The 18,057-nt window shown below is 30.7% G+C and overlaps 1 protein-coding gene and 1 long non-coding RNA gene across 4 annotated transcripts; one reads left to right on the top strand and one right to left on the bottom strand.

Annotated features, from left to right (window-relative positions):
• Positions 1 to 2,382: 2,382 nt before the first annotated feature.
• LOC139858174 (uncharacterized) lies at positions 2,383 to 5,940 on the bottom strand. Of its 2 annotated transcripts, none has more exons than XM_071847029.1 (6): positions 5,748 to 5,940; positions 4,555 to 4,790; positions 4,197 to 4,455; positions 3,883 to 4,062; positions 3,523 to 3,678; positions 2,383 to 2,887 (listed from the first exon to the last, which is right to left on the bottom strand). In XM_071847029.1, exons 1-6 carry the CDS (start codon positions 5,775 to 5,777, stop codon positions 2,717 to 2,719), a joined length of 1,032 nt encoding a protein of 343 aa, XP_071703130.1. In that variant the 5' UTR covers positions 5,778 to 5,940; the 3' UTR covers positions 2,383 to 2,716. The 2 variants fall into 2 exon arrangements, with proteins under 2 accessions (XP_071703130.1, XP_071703131.1); XM_071847030.1 differs by having other exon boundaries at positions 2,383 to 2,884.
• A 5,030-nt stretch (positions 5,941 to 10,970) lies between these two features.
• Positions 10,971 to 15,238, top strand: LOC139858589 (uncharacterized). Of its 2 annotated transcripts, none has more exons than XR_011763005.1 (7): positions 10,971 to 11,087; positions 11,286 to 11,393; positions 11,930 to 11,951; positions 12,084 to 12,505; positions 13,720 to 13,804; positions 13,904 to 13,997; positions 14,139 to 15,238. It is a non-coding gene; the product is annotated as an uncharacterized lncRNA (long non-coding RNA). The 2 variants fall into 2 exon arrangements; XR_011763004.1 differs by having other exon boundaries at positions 13,720 to 13,808.
• Positions 15,239 to 18,057: the final 2,819 nt, after the last annotated feature.

Below are 18,057 nucleotides of genomic sequence, written 5' to 3'. Positions count from 1 at the left end.
GGCAGTTCTTCCCAAAATTATATTGTATTGTGAATTTGCTTTAACTACCAGGAACTCAATGTTGGCCGTGCGTTTTAGAGGTGGCTTGCCCAAGACTACTTCAAGAAGAATACTTCCTTCAGACCAAGACGGTTCACTTGTAAAACTTGCCAACGGCACATATGTTTCCTTCATTGTTTCTTGCACATCTTTGGAAAGCTGTATTAAGCAATGTTCATACATAATATCTGCTCCAGCTCCTGTGTCAGTATAAATATTGCGTATTATGCAATTAGCAACTCGTGCTTCTATAACCACTGGACCATCGGATGGATTTATATTAAACATAGAAGGAAACGATATTAATTGTTCCTTCCAATCATCCAACACCTCTGCTTTCCTTCGTTGTCCAGCTTTCCATGGATGTATCATGCATACACCTATAGATACCAATTCTTTACCCTTGCCTTCTTCGTCAGTATCGGTGAGATGATTCGTTTTGATAGTAGCGCCATTGTTGATACCTATTTCCTTATGAGGTAAGGCTTAGTGTATCAGCACAATACTAGAAGTATTTAGCTAAGAATGAGAGAGTGTTGCCGATTGATGTTTACCTTCGGGAAATAATCTCTACAGACCCGGTTCACAAGTATAGAAACTTGTGGGGTGGCTTAAACAATCTTTTGTCCGTTCAGCGTAGAGCTGCTAGCCGGATGACTTCTAGTGAGAGAAAGTATTATATGAGAGAGAAAGGTGAAGTATCTGCTCACAAGTTGTCAGAATGTCTGAATGTGGAAAATGACGACCCAAGGGGTCTCTTTATAGTGATAGATCCACCGGATTGTTCGGGGACACGTGTCAGATGATGATACGTTCTGTTATTCGTGATCCGAAATATGTGCTGGATATGACGTTCTCCGGTCAGGGCTTAAGCGCTAGGCGGCCTTCAGGGCTTATGCATGACGGAAGCAGCCTGCACAGCGGAGAACGCTTGACGGACAGTTTCACAAAACCATTGTTCTCAGTGTTCCTGATGCAATTTTCATGCGAATATTGTGCCTTTATGCGTATATACGATAGGATACACCATTAGTTACTAAAATGTACAATAATTTAATCTATGTCCTAGTTTCTTAATGATAGCCCTTAGGCTAAGAATAGAAAAACTCTTAAAATATAAGTGTGAATAAATAAGCGAGTAAAGGGATGAGTTTTCATAGCTCATGCTACTTTGAGAGAGTGGATATGTGCGGTTCAACTAAGTCATCTTATGACCGTTTTGGACCCATGACCATCTCAAAATAAGTTGTCAGTGAGATTTAACTTAGACGTTTTACAAGTATATCAAGACCTTTGTCACTAAGCTCAATCTAATATATTGTCAACGTAAGTCATACTTAATTGAATTTGAATTTAGCGGATGGGTATGGTGTGTGTTCGTGGACCTTAGAAAGACAAAAGAAGAAAATAAACACGTTAGATCAGCCATCTCTCCAAAACTTCTTACGAACGGTTTGCGTGTCCAATTCCAGTTTGGTTCATGTGTCGAACCAATTTGAACCAAGCCTGTTTTGACAAGTATATTTTCTTCACTAAAAAAAAGACAGCCCACTACACTTGCTTTGTTAGTCATCAAGGTTTATTTTTTATTATAAATTTCAAATTTTAGAAGAAAAAAATTTATAATTATAGAAAGACACATACTCAAACACCTAACCATTTATCATGAATACACACACATTTGTTCAAAAAGAATTCAGATGTTACTTCAGTTTCAATGCAAGGTTTACAAATATTACTCTATTTTTTTTGAACGGCGATTTTTTTGGCATCAGTAGATCATTTCTTTCAACGACCCTCATCATTTGCACGTAACACACACGTTTGGGCAGAAACCCGAACCCGATCGACGGTACCCGGAAACACATCCATTCGGGCAGTGGTTCCGGGTAGAGGTCCGTGAACGAATCCGGTAAAACCTCCCTATAAGGTCAATATATACCACCATTATTGGTGTTCAATTGGTTTAAAGAAAATCATGTCATTCTAAGGATCGAACACATGACCTCTCTCTATCCCATGATACAAAGTACATGGGGAGAATCTATTGATGTAGATCCTGCAAATAAACGTGTACTGTAGTTTTTTGTGTCTTCAAGGTCTTAACTATTTCTTTCATAAATCATAACATAGAGTAATATTTGTGTATTTAATTCAAAACATAGAAGCATTAAGCACACTTTTAATTATTGTTAGCCGGATTTATAAGACTTCATATAACATGAACTAACAATGTGGGTAAAAAGAAGTACACGCTTTTATTAATATGAACAGTTAAAACATTACCAACATTAACTTATTTATAAGTAAACTAAAAAACCAACCTCATATCAAAAGATTATTACAAGATGGGAACTCTGAAGTGCTCAAAGATATTGATTACCTTGATGTGGCACGGGTATATAACGTGTATACCTTCACTCGCTGAAGGTTAGCAAGATACTAACCGATAACTCCTAACATAATTACACCCTTTCTCAAAATCTTTCCTAATACAAATACAAATACAAAAAGACCTGCAACACTAACTAACTAACACTCAACAAATGTATAGCATAACACAAATCTGAAAAGGAACAACAACACTATACGAACAAAAAACCACCATTTTGGCTGTTTCTGGGTAATAAAGACAGTGTGTTAGTTGCAAAAGAAAGTTATCTACACGTTGCTTCAATCAATAGTCAGTTTGAAGAAATTTCTCATACGCTGTTCCACTAAGAGTCTTGTTGACTTCTTCCCAGTTCTTGATGTGTTCGGATAACGCTCCTTTGTGTATTTTCACCTGTTGACTAGTCAAATTCATACGTGGCAACTTCAGAAAGTCTTCAACTTCTACTAGCTTCTGCTGCAGTCGTTTGAAAAATAAGATAAGCGCGATGCATCAAGTTATCAACTTTTAACATTGATACACAGAATGATCATAACCCTGAACTCAGGGTTGCAAAAGTTGCTACCCGGGGAGTAATCGGTCGGGACTTTTGAGGGAGTAATCGGCAACTAGGAGAGTAATCGGATTGGACTTAATATACATTAAAATAATATATACAAATACAATAAATTTCAACACTATATATGTAAATATACAAGAAATCCATAAGCATAAACATAAACCTTAACATAATTGTCCACAAACATAAACTTCATTTGTTCAAGAACTCTAAAAATTTAATTAAAATTTAAATTCATATTAAAATGTTGACCCATTGACTTATGTTGACCGATTAATTACTTTGGATTTCGAAAAATCGGATCGGCCGTTTCCTAAAAAGGAGTAATCAGCATAAATCGGAGAGTTTTACAACACTGACTGAACTTAGTTTTAACCAAATACAAAGATTTTTTTCTTTCTTTTTTTTTATTTTTGTGAAAAGCCACATACAAAGAATTTGTAAGGGAAGTTTTTTGTGCAATAATATTTGTACATAGCATAATACACATGGGCCTGTTTGCTAAACAGCAAAAGAAAGGTAAATTTCTTACAGAGGGGTCTTTGATGAGATCTTCATAGTAGATTATGATGTGCCGCGTACTATTGAAGTATTTGAGTGCCTTTATAGCTGTAGATTCCATTCCTCTTAAATCCGATTTCAGAGTAGTTACATTTAGTTCGGGCTTGTACGTTGAAAGTAAAGAAGCCTAAAGGGAATAATAGAAAATAAGTGTACCAAAAAATACACTAAAAAAAAAAAAAAAAAAAAAAAAAAAAAAAAAACTGAAAAAGAAAGCAATGTTCGTGCTATTTATACTATTTATACGTGCATCTATACAAATCATATCATATCATATATACACATACATATACACTTATCAGAATATGAGAAACATGTAAGGAGGAAAAACCTCTTCGTGCGAGTGTACATGAGAGACATGGACTCCATTAAGAAGCTTGGCATCTTTATCGAAGACATTTGCAAGTATCGACACCAATCTACGTAACACATTTCTTCGCATAAGAAATATTACATTAACACCCCTATCATTGAAGTATTGCGCAATCTCTTTAGGATATTGCATCAACCCCTGCAATGTCATAATACGATAAAACTAGAGTTCTTGGATCATATATTCAATATCTATTCAAGTTTAAAAAAACACCCATAAAGAAGAATTTAAGGTACTCTAAGTTATAAGACTAGGAGTAAGGATAAAAATACCTGATTAAGCATCCATTTGAATCCAATTGCAGCGGAACACTCATTCTTGGAAGAACTAGTAAACCAATCCAAATTGTAAACTTTATCAAGCGTTTTAACGATTGATGAAACATTATCCCTTCTACTTTTTGGACCAAAAATCTCACCATTTGAGCTAACATTTACATGACTATTTAATAAAGTCTCGAACCATCCACTTCCTGATCTTTGCATGGACACAATAACAAACAAACGTACGGGATTTCCTGCACATTCTGACCTGGCAATTCAAGCGTCCTCTTAGATACGCAATGAACTCTAACAAAGATGACTAATTTATTATGTATTATTTATATATAAACGAAAAAAAGGGATTTACCTGTTGAAAGTTTTTGGCTTTGGGTAATGCAAGTAAGGGATTTGTGAACGATCAACAACAGTATCATAACACGGCCTCTCGAAATCTTCAAAGAATAATAATTTATTTTTGGTTTGAAGATTCATTTGCTTCAAAAAGATTGAACATATATAAATACCACACGCCATTGCAAACGCTGAAAATATCAATCTCAACACCAATGAAGCCTTTTTAGGAGGTCTGATTGTGAGAGTATCCTGCAACAGCATTCAAGAATAAGAATACTAAATAAATATCACTTTTTATATGCAAAAACAAAATCTGACTATTTTTGATACTAGAAAACAAATAAACAATTATAAAATATATGTTGTTGGTGCATATTTGTAATCCCTAGTTCAAAGTACCTTTATGTTTAAATTCAATCATGTAATAACGATAATATTGTAATTGTGACTATTGAACTTATGTGTGTGTGCGCGTTAACATTTTATAACAATAGTTAATCTATCCACAAAGTCGACCGACTGAATCCACATAGTCGACCGACTGTCATAGACAGTCGACCGACTGTGTTTGGAGGCTGTATATATACGGGTCTGTGCCTTCATTGTGAGGCCCCATTAACCCTAAACCGTATTTCTTCGTTCCAGTCGTTCCCAAACCTCAACACCCACCGAATAACACATCTAGGAGGCGTCCTAATCTAGCATATAGCCTAGGTTTGATTCATTCGACCCCGATACGACCCGTTATTCGATTGAACCTTGTTCAAGTGTTTTCCGCCATTAGATCGAGTTTAGAACGGTCCTAAGATCCTTACTAATTCGTCTACTTATGCAAAATTAATATGTTTGCAAAAATTCAAAAATAAGCTCAGGTTACAAGAATCAGTTTAGCCATAAATCATAAGACCCACATATCAATCCTTTCCCCACAGCAGTAATGGTAAAATGAGGAATACTTATGGTTAGTTGTATAGAGTGCAATAAAAGTTGTATCTTTGTATAGATTTGGTATGATCTCAATGAAACTACATTTTCCACCTAATTAAACTTTAAAATTAAGTAAATTAGTGAAATATATTACTACTAAAAACAGCAATTACATAATCTAACTAACAAACATCATCAATAAAAATGCAAACTTTAAAACAGTCAAATTAGCAATTTGTTTACAATGAGAACATAAAACGTGAAGAAAATAGAAAATACCTTGTTGATGGAGCATAAAAGTTCCGCCATAAAAAAATGATGCGAAAATCTAGAATCTTGTGATGTGATTCTTGTTCATCTCTTCATAACAATGTTGATTTCCCCAAATATATATTATATATACATATACATAAATATTACATATATATGTATAAAGATAGAGATATATGCGTGTGAAAGAGAAAAAATTGAAACCCTTGACGAAAGAAACAGAGAAAGCTCTAATTTCTTCTAGTAGAGAAAGAGAAGAGATTGAAATTGAAATTGAAATTGAAATTAAAAGAAAAACAAACAGCTGGGAATCTGCCTTTTTCTGTGAGTCAGAAACTTTACACATTGTTTTTTACGGTATATATTATACATTATACATTATACAACATAACTAACAGCCAAAATCTCATGAATAGCGTTATTCTCTTTTTCAATTTCCACAAACTTAACCCCCTAACTTTTATTAAAATACAAATCTAATCCTCACTTTTTACGTATATTTTTCAAATTTCACAAATTTAACCCCCTAACTTTTATTAAAATACAAATTTACCACCCACTTTACTAACTTTTTTTTACTAATACTCAATTTTCACAAACTTAACCCCCTAACTTTTATTAAAATACAAATCGAACTCCCACTTTATACGTACATTTTTTCAAAGACAAAATTTTATGAATAGTACTATTCCTTTTTCCAATTTTCACAAACTTAACCCCCTAACTTTTATTAAAATACAAATCGAACTCCCACTTTATACGTATATTTTTTTTCAAATTTCACAAATTTAACCCCCTAATTTTTATTAAAATACAAATCGAACCCCCACTTTACTAACTTTTTTTTAATAATATTCAATTTTCACTAACTTAACCCCCTAACTTTTATTAAAATACAAATCGAACCCCCACTTTATACATGTATTTTTTTCAAATTTCACAAACTTAACCCCCTAACTTTTATTAAAATACAAATCTAACCCCCACTTTACTAACTTTTTTTTTTTAAAATAAAACCCGAACGCTAAAAGAAGCAACTTTCACAAAAGGAACAACCCTTCAATGTTAGATGTCGAAAAAAATTCTTTTTTACAAAATAGATCAAGACTTTTTTTTTAACTCGCATTCAAAACGGAGCCCCCGGCGCGAAGCGATGGCTCCACAACTAGTTTTTATTATTGAAAAATAGGATCATAATTATAATCATAATTACTATATTATCTAATATCTAATAACAAAAAAGGTGAACAGTAACAAGGACTATTTTCCCCCTTTCACTTTTTTTTTTAATTCTAATTAAATTTCACTCACTAACAAATACCCCACACTTTTTTTAAATATTTAAATCGACCCCCCAAACAGGGGGTAAAGTGTCAGATAACCATTTTCATAAAAAATCTTAAATAAACTCCACCCAAATATTCAACGGGTCATATCTTCTCGCTCGCAACGAGTTAGATTTTTCTGACACCATCGTTAAACTCAAAATAATTTTAGAAATGTCACTAACTATACGCAAAACGGAAGCTTTTTAAAAACGCTAAATATTTGAGGTACTTTTCATACACGTTGATTTTGCGTTAAATTTTTAAAAGTCGATAATTACATAGCTAAACGCGGAGATGGACACATATTGTTAATTTAAAATAACATTTAAATCTTTCACGGGTTGTATCTTTTAGTTCGACTCGAGTTGCGCTTCAACGACATCATTCTTTAGCCACGAAATAATTTTACAAACTAAACGCAATAAAATACATTGAAAACCGAACCCCCGACGCAAAGCGAGGGTTCAACAACTAGTTATAATTAATACTCCAACTAATAATTGATATTGATTTCAAAGGGTTGATTATTAGAATAATTAATTGCTCTGATCTAACAATGTTTAATTTATTTATGTGTAAAAGCTTCTACTTCGTTGACGTAATTAATGAAGAAATTGCGTAACCAGGTTGATGATGATTTGATAAATATAATCTGCTCACTCCGTAATATTACTCTGTACAGAATATAATAAATTAATATTAAGATTGATATACTGTTATTTTAAATTAATTTTGATAATATTGATTCAATTAATCTATTCTTATCTTTAAAAAGGGAGTTTGTGGTGATGTAATGGTATGCTTTAAGGTGTTGTACTATGCGTTTCAAGAGATGTCATTGATGATGTAATATTTAAATTTAAAAGTATTTAAATTAAAATATAATCTATCTATTCTATAACTAAATTACAAACAGAGTAGCGTTGGTTTTCTTTTTCTTTTTTTTCTACAACCACTGCTTTCGCTTATACCCTAACTGTGGTAACCATTCGTCGATTTCTTCCCGCTAATGAGTCCCTGCGTGATATCATCAATTGATTACAATCGAAGATCTGGACCGACATCTGGTTTTGTTTCTTTCAATTTATTGCAGTCGGCGAATCCATCTTGGCCCAAAATTAGGGTTTGTGATTCATTCGTCAAAATCGACTGAAGTTTTGTGCTAAAACTTAGGGTTCGGTCACTGCTATCTCTGTCATTCCAATTGCTTCACGCTATTACTTATGTATTTTATTCGTGTATTGGATTTGTGTACTCAAATAGAAAACTGAGCATTATCATTGTAGCTTATTGATTTTTGCTGCATATTTATATTTATAAATCTGATCATTTAGGTACTCATAATTCGCAATTTCATATTCATTGCATTTTAAGATAGTGATGTTCTGATCTTTTGTAGTGGATGTTTCGATTACTTAGGTACTCATAAAACTTGAAGTGCTTTGAAATTATAGGTAAATTTGGAAGTATTGAAGCCTGGTATAGACACTTTGGTAGTGGTTTTTTATACGTATGATTTATTTGACTTATCTTTGGATAACCGTCGTTTTAATTTTCAGTGATATTAAGCTGATTTGTCACATTATCTTATTTAGCTGATTTTAGTTAAATGAAAGCTGAGTTTTTAGTGACATTCAGGAAAATTGCATAATGGTTAATTATAGTTTGTTCCATAATTTCAATCTTAGCATATTCATATTATTATTTGTTATGTGGCTGATGTAAGTTCATTTTGTGTGCATTATCTAGGCAATTTGAGAGTTTGACATTCGCACATAACATGTTCGATGAAATGCCACTCGATAGTGGTCTTTGGATTTAAAGACCTAACAAGGTATTTCTATAGTTCCACTTGATTTTTCTTATAAAGGATTTTGATATTGATTAGTACAACTTATCGATATTAAAATGTGAAATAGGTTTTGATGTTGGAAATTTTAGATGAGAATGGCTTTGAGTTCTCTGAATGTGATTCTGGAGCTTAAATGAACTTGGCATTTGGCAATGGGCTGAGTTTTTCTTGATTCTCCATTATGGGGAAGGCAGTTTATCCTGCAACATTACGGTATCGAAAAAAAAGCCTTGGCTTTGGTTTCTGTCAATTGGTAGAACTTAAATTTTCAACATCATGTTCAGCATCACATGTAGAAACATCGAAACATATAGTTTTGAATTAAGGAAAATTAATATAGTTAGTTTATTTTACGTTTTTGCCCAACATTAATGAAGTGTCACCCTATAAGGCGTTTTAGTGTGAAGTTGTTGCTAAATATTACAGGAACACAAAGGCACTTTTTGCAGACTTTGCCCATTTTCCATTTTCTCCAATTCAGCTTGCATTTACAGTTGCAGTTTATTAGTGATTAGTGATAAGAATAATAGTAAAATCTTATCATTAATATTATCTATAATATTGTTGCTGTGTTCCGTTTAAAGAATAATCTTTGAAAGCTTACGCTAAGTACATTCAAAGAAATATATAAAACTAAAATTTTGAACTTTACTGTTGTTGCATATATTATTGCATATAAAGTGATTCTTAACGAATTAACAGTCAATGTGTGCTTATTTCATGTTAATGTTGGCTTATAATCATGGATTACTTTAGGTGGTTTGGAGACATTACTTTGACAACTTAAAGGATATGGAAAGATATACATATCAAGATCAAGGAAATGCAATGTTCTTTGAAATTCATGTAATTTTGTACCTCTCTCACTTGATCCTCCTATTCATTATCCATAACATCTCCAATTGATGTATCAATTTGGTAGAATTTTGTTGTCTAGACTTGAACAACACATTCTATGATTGATTTTTATGAAGCATGACAAAATGGGTGAGTCATGTTGGACTTCGTCAGTATGAGCCATTAAACATACCACATCATGTAACTTCTTTTTTTTTTACTAATAACTAAGATCTTTATATTTTTGTATATAGTTTTTAACTTTGTTTTTTATATATGTTTCTTGAACAAACCCGTGATTTCACGGGTCACTTAACTAGTATAATATGGAAAATAGGGAAAAAGTTGGAATAAAAAAAAAAATATAATGGAGTAGTCTAAACCCACTCACTTTCTGAAAAACGCGTGCAGATAGGTGGAGTTGAAGGGAAGGGTGTCTTAATTTGAACGAGTATTACATTTAATTTGACTTTTGTAGCTGCTTTCACCCAACAATATTTTCGTTCATGACCTATGCCTAACAAAGTAACCAATTACGTTTAATTTGCATCATTGATATTGGGCCTTGACTCACAGAAGTTAAGAAAGGAGGAAACCTATAGTGAACCTTTAGTTGTTTGGGCTCTAGTCTAGGCTAGTCTTGACCTATTATAGGCTTCTTGGGCATAATAATTGGAAGGTGATATATATAACATGATTTTTGATGAATTCACCATAAACTAAAAAATACCTTCAAATGATGTGTTACATATTTTATGTGAGAACTTATTATTTGAGAATGTATATGAAAGATAGCATCAAATTATGGTGAATGTATTCAATTGAAGTTAGAAATATATCACTTCCCATAATAATTTGAACCTTAACAGTTTACACATAATCTAAATCAGCCAATTATCATTCTTATATATAATAACAAAACAGTTTTTGCGTAATCTTGGATTTAAAAAAAATTAGTTGAAAAAATTACAGCCCTTAGATTAGGAAAAAGACGATTAATCTCAGCCCTTGAAAATCTGTTGACGTCATTAGGGATTTTGTGTTGCGGTTATCATGGCTAATTACTTATAAGACCCTTTGTTAAACGTTTAGTTTTGTAAAACTGACCTACATGTTTGATAACTGTAAGCATGTTCTCCACGATCACACAGGTATTATAAATATCATTCTTCACTCTCTTATCCAACTAAACTTTTAGGTTTTCGTATTAAAGTTTCGATTTTTAGCCCTAAAATGGAGACTGGTTTTGAAGGAGAAGGCACTCGGAACATCAATGACGGTCAATTTGATGGATACAAGGAACCTAAACGCCAGATGAAAAATCTTATATATGTATGTCTTCATCTTCTTACTAATTTCTGTTCAATTTGAATTTTTAGTATACAACTATCGGTTTTGGTTATCTCGAATTGTAAGATATTCACCATTCAATTTCGTTGTAATCTGGAGATTTAATCGTTTCACTGTCATTCCATTTTTCAGATTTTAGTGTTTGAATTTTAAATAAAACATGTTATAACATTCAATTAGGGTTCCCAAAAAAACGTGAAATCAACTGGCGGCATATCTAATGTTTTGCACTAAGGAAAAAGATTATCGGAAGACAATTTTTTCGTATTTCGGAAGCAACGCATTCAGGTACCAATCGAATAAATTTGTAATCTATAGATATACAACTTTTTATTTATCGTTAAAAAATGTGATTTTTAATTTTGTGAGATATATCAGCATTCAAAAAGTGTGATACCATGTACTCTGCATTTGCTGGTAATATAGTTTGACAATTATGCATTACCAATATCATCAAATTGCTTTAAATGTTTTATGAATATTGCCAAACTTTGATTTTTTATGTAGACCTTTTAAATGGTGATGATAATTGTAATTAAAATCAATAATAGTTTCCCTGTGATGCCACTTCTAATCCTAATGGGTTAATAAATCTGCATAGCAAGTAATTAACTGGTCAAATGAGCTGCTTATAATTCAATTGAAATTGTTAAAATAAGTTCATTCTTTGTTCAAACTTCATACAATGAATTGGTTACAGCTGAACAATATTAAAATCACGAAGAAAAAAAAATTAAGGCTAAAAGTATGAACTTATATTAAAATCACAACATGTGATATGCATTTCCTATAAAGTGTACTGAAGTTGTTCTTTTTGAATACAGAGTGTTGTTGAAATGCATGCTGGTATGCTCCTTTCAAGACAGCAAAACCAAAGACAAACCATATTGTCATATTATGTTTTTTTTTTTTCCATTCAATTTCTTTGCATAATGATATTAATAAGTACTCTTTTTCAATACAAATCTTGTTATGCAGAGGGTTCTTTATTAGGTTGCAGAGCCTTCTCCTGAACTGAAGGTGGAAGTCATACTTTTTGAAAAACTATTCTTTTCTAAGGTATGTGTTATTAGTTGGTGAGAGAGCTGTTATTCGGTTATCATATTAACGGTGTCTATTCCTAACTGATTCAACTTGTGAGGTAAGCATAAATCATTATTTGGAAGTCTCAGTGGGAATTAGAGATTGTAAGCATTTTAAACTGTAGTTAGATTGTTAATATGATTTGGTTTGGGTTGTACATAATAGGTATATACATATAACCATTAGCTCTGTAATAAATTTGTCATGTTTTATTACACTCAGGGCTATGGAACCATAAGCTGCGGGCATGACTTGACTTATGTACAAATATTATTCTTACATTTGCCGACTTTGATCATCCATCATTGTGAAGTGAGGTAATCTTGTGTCCATAAATTTTTAGTTTATGTTGTGGTTGCTAATAATGTACAGCTACACATTTCCAATCTTACCTTAGCTAGATAATCGAAGTGAGTGAATATATTGTTTTGATTTGTTATTGAAAACATGACAATCAAAGTTATATATAAAAACGACATTGATTGATTTTCCAATTATACCTTAGCTAGATAACTTATTGCTACAATATATAACCTTACCATTAGATGGATGCATTATTAGTATTAAGAGACTTTATAGGAAATATTTAGGCGAAATAAATGATATTATTGGTTGATATTTCTACAAGATCGTAGATCCTTTCTTAGTAGGTGGTTCTTATATCTACTTTTTTTTTTCTTCGGACTAATTTGTTTTTATATTAATATTGAATATTGACGGTTTGATATATAATGGAAATGAAGATTGGGGTTGCTATGTTATGTTGTTGACGACTCTTATATCAACATGATTGTCTTGACAACTGCTGCAGTTATTACTTAGTAAACCCCACATCTTATATACATATACAATTGTTTTGATAACTCACCTTTACTCCCATGGCAGATGCGTTTAATCTATATTTTATATTTAATCGTACCACTTGTATCTCTTGGCTCACTTATAACAAGTTTAATCAAACCTTACATAATTATTATTTTTTATCAAACATCACTGTTTTTTTTTTCCAGGTTATATATCAAATAGACAAAAATTGTTGAAAACTATCTTTGAGCAGTTGAGGTTTGAAAACTTGAGATACTTTCTAAATTTGTGTTTTATCAACAATAAAAAATTGACCACCATATACCCACACCACTCTTTGAGCTCATCTATCTATATAATCTATAATAAGAAAACTATTATGTTGACATCAAAATCTACGTGGCAAAATTCTAGCTTTTAGATTAGGGTTACAAACTTAATCTCATCCATTGAAATTCAATTTCGGTTTCAAAAGGTCAGTGCCTATTCAAATTAGTATACTATTAATTGTAATGCTTACCATAAACTGTGATAATCTTTTGTTTCTTTAGTCTTTTACACACCTGTATTTTCTTACTCCCGGAGAGAATATTCTGAATATGTGAAAAAACGAAATTCTATGTTTAAAACTACATCACGAGAATAATAATGTAAAAAACAAAATAAAATATTGTCCACTAAAAATTGAAAAAAAAAAAAATACTAAAAATGAAAATGTTAGTTGCAGGTCTCGAGCTTGTGTATCTTAAGCAAGAATTAGAAAGCCAAAGGAAGCAAGTAAAACTTTTAAAGAAAAAGTCTCTGATCTAGGAGTATGTAAGATGTTCCATATTTTCATCATTCTTTATATGATTTTTTTTTTATTTATTTTAAAATGGAATTTTTGGAATAAACATTTTTATATCTTGAAGGACTGGATATCACCATGGGCCACAAGTTATGGAAAAGCTGCCTGACACTGACGTCTTTTAAATTGATAGATAAAAAACACATTTGAATCTACATGTAAGTACCTGTCATCATAAATGCTTTATGGTCAACATGATTTTCCTTTTTTGTCAATATTTAATGTTTAGACTAATAATATGTTTTGTTAATATCTATTTGTGTGTGTTTTACTTATGACCTCAAGTTCTTTGATTTCAGTCAAGCAGAGGTCCAATCATGCAGCATAGATTAGGACCTGCTGGTCTTGCATTGCATTATGCTAAGATTGTCCTTCAGATCGACTCAATCGTAAGTACCATGCGCTCATCTAATTTCATTTAATATCTGTTTTAAACAATCTCAACGCACTATTTTCCAAAATCTTTAACTATATTTCATCTTTTTTGTGCTTTTTTCACTTTTTTACCAAAACATATACAGTAACAAATAATGTTTTCAGACTAATATTTAGTCATTTAGATAAATAATGTGTCAAATGTGATTGCATAAACTATATTATTTGAATACTATATTTTAAATTATATGATTTATGAGGTTTTGTGCATTCGAACGTTAACTTACTCTTTGGTTGATTTTTAAACTCTTTGACCTATCTGACTTGAGACTTCGTAGCTACTTTTTTGAGTTTATTCATTTGGTCCGTTAGAAATGAAACAAAACCTGAATCAACCCATTTAAAAGTTCAGGGAGTGAAACTCCCATATCCGGAAAGTAGATTTATTTCAAGTAAAGATGAATCATTTTTTTGACTACCAAAACCTGTTATACTTGAATTATTAATTTTCACACTTTTAGACTTTGGTTAAACTCTGGTTCATTATTTATTGCATTGTTAAGCATGGACTAGAGATGTGTAGATATCAGTGGATTTGGGCCAACAAGAACCCGTATGGTTATTTAACTAAAAATGAAACCCAAAAAAGTGAAGAAAAAAAAAATTACTCTTTTTTCATTAGTAGTTGGTTTTTTCCGGTTTTCTTCATAGAAATTATGGACTTATGGTAGCCCGCCGGCTAAAGCAGAGAGTAAAACAAGCGAAGAACAAATGGAAATTATTGTTAGTTTTTTTTGTCTTTACCGTACAAATAGATCGGTTACCTGTATATGAAATGAGGCATCTGTGTGTGGTACTAAATATGAATGTTAATGCTTCTTTTATTCATTCATTATATTTAATATCTAATTTATTTTACTTGATTTATTTCAGTAAAATATTTTTATTTATAGTTTCTGTATCTACCGCTCCTTCATTTAACTTGGCTTCTTTATGTTAATGTTCTATTTTATGGTTTGCCCATTAGGCCTCAGCGCACTCAGTCCTTTTATATTACATATAAGTTAAATGTAACCCGGTCAATGTTTATTTACAAAGGTATGAGTTTTTGCTTCTTATTATATGGCTACTATTTACTTTGTTAATTAGTGACCCATTTTCTTATAGATGGGTCATGTACATACATATAATCATATAACTTCCTTTTTCTCTATGATGTATAGGTTCATCTTTTGATTCATTTTTTTCAGTTGCGTCACATAGACTAGAGGATATGAGAAGTGCATGTGAAGTAGTAATTGGCTGCTTCAAATGGTAACTAATACTATAACATTAGACTATTCCTTCTCTCTTAACACAACTAAGGAATTTTTTTTCCCCCTGATAGTGCTCCAAATGAACATATATTTAGTCGCAATATCATCCCAATATGTAAAGTTTTTAGTTGTAATTATTCTATTTTTAAGTTGTAATCGTTTAAATAAATAAATGTGAAGACAAAGTACGAAGATTAAAGAATTGAAGAAAAAGTGCCACTAAAGCCTGAAAAGTGCCACTAAAGCCATAGTGCACCTAAAAGTGCCACTAAAAGTGAGTTAAAGACTTGCACGGATTTTGGGAGTTAAGGAAAATAATTTTTTGTGCAAATTACAAATTGCAAAACGCAAAGTACAAGATATTAAATTATACGAAAAGACGTTCGAAAATTCGGAATCGGGATCTGAGCCAACTATCAACGCGCGACACAACGGGCCGAAAATTATGAGTCAACTATGCACAAGAATATAATATAATATTTAAATAATTATATAAATTATTTATATATTATATATTAATTAAATATATAACAACCCTCATATTTCCAATGCCTGAATTGACTAATTTGACTATAGGGTTGTTATCCATACGTAATATATAATTAAATTTGACAATGATCAAATATTTATTTTTAGTCGACACTTTTTGTTAACTAAAGTTTACACTAATTATATAAAATAACTTAAGTTAATATTAATGCATATTATATTTAAAACTATATGTAACATAATTATTAATTAAATGATAAGTTATTTTAATCATTATATATATTTTTAGCTTATAAAAAATAAAAATAAAAATAAAAAGAAATAAGATTTTTTTTTATAAATTAAATAATGAGCCCATGAATTTTGACTAAATATTTTCAAAAATAAAAACTTATTAAAAATATTTTTAACATGTTTTTATTATTTTGTCAAAATTGGCACCTTTATTTTATTATTTTTTTTTCTTTTCACCAACCATTTTTTACCTATAAATACATGGCTCCTCATTCATTTTTTCTTGCCAAACACAAAAACTTAAGTTATTCTCTCAAAACCTTGAAGAAAATTTGAGGTACTTTCTATTTTTATTAATTTTTTTCAATATTGTCATTTATATTTATATATTTATTGTATATTCTTTGTAAAATTCGAAATTAATTATGTTTATATGTTATAATTAGTATTATAAGTGTTATGATGCATAAAAATAATTTTGATAATTTATGGAATGTTATTTATAATTAAATACGAATTATGTAGTGTTTAAACGTAAAAACAATGTAAAATTCGTAATAAATACTTTTAACCAAAAATAAAATATATATAATTTTTTTCTGAGTTTTTAAAACTTATATAGATCTGAAAAAATTATAAAAATAATTACTTGGGTCGAATTGGTATTTATTATATAATTAAACTCTATTATTATGTAATTCGAAGGTAAATTAAGAATAAATATAAAATAATAAAAAAAAAATTTAGATATTTTTCTACAGGTTATTAGACTGATAGAAACTTATAAAAATTATAAAAATAATTATTTGGGTTTATTTAGTAATTATGTAGAATTAAAATTGTTTTGTGAATACATTAAGGGTAAAAACAAAAATAAATACAAAAATATAATAAAAATATTTTCTTAAATTTTCTACTAATCTATATGATTAACTAAGACTATAAAAATTATGTATGTAATTTTTAGATATTTAATTTATTATTTAGACATTTTTGAATAATGTTCGATTAATAAAACACCATTATTTTTGAAGTAATTTAGGTATTTATTTAAAGGTAATTATATTTAATATATATAAGACATACTAAGGTATAATAACTAAATATTAAATAAAACTTAGGTTATATTATCACATATATAATTATTAAGTACATTAATAATTCGTTGTGTGTATACACCTAAACTGAAGGTTAATCAAAGATAATGTATAATTCATGTGAACTTCATCGCTACTCACGGTCGTAAGTGAATGATGTCTAGGTTACCATTTATGGGCAAGCTTGTGGATCTCGAATGCCATGACTTAGATTCTGGTCAAGAATCCTGGAGCCCCGGTTACATCTGGTCATTCCTGACTTATTTGATAGCAACGAAGTTTGAGTAGAGTTGTACAACATCTTGCTAAAGATTAACCCGAACTTTCTAAAATTGGAAAATTACTATAAGTGGAAACTTTCCATAAATAGTAACCTTCCGAAAATGGAAATTCTTTAGTGAACCATTACTATCAATATAGTACTATATACTATTGTCTGTTAGGCAATGTCTGATCATACGTTCTATCTCTAAGTTGAGATCTCGGTCACGTCCTTCCGTTCAATTCTTTCGTGGAATACTCTTTTGTGCTACTAAGGTAATTTTCATAGCCCCACTTTTACTGTTTACTTAACTATTTATAACTTTTGGGGTGAGACACATGCTTGCTTTATAACTGTTTTACACTTAGACACAAGTACTAAATTGTTAACTATGCTGTCATGCTTTGATTCATGCTAAATCCCTACCGTAATATCGTCAATTGCT

This window comes from Rutidosis leptorrhynchoides, chromosome 7 (genome assembly GCF_046630445.1).
Source record: "Rutidosis leptorrhynchoides isolate AG116_Rl617_1_P2 chromosome 7, CSIRO_AGI_Rlap_v1, whole genome shotgun sequence".
NCBI classification, from domain to species: domain Eukaryota; kingdom Viridiplantae; phylum Streptophyta; class Magnoliopsida; order Asterales; family Asteraceae; genus Rutidosis; species Rutidosis leptorrhynchoides.
The sequence above is the reverse complement of the archived record's forward strand: the minus strand, read 5'-3'. Positions and strand labels throughout refer to the sequence as shown.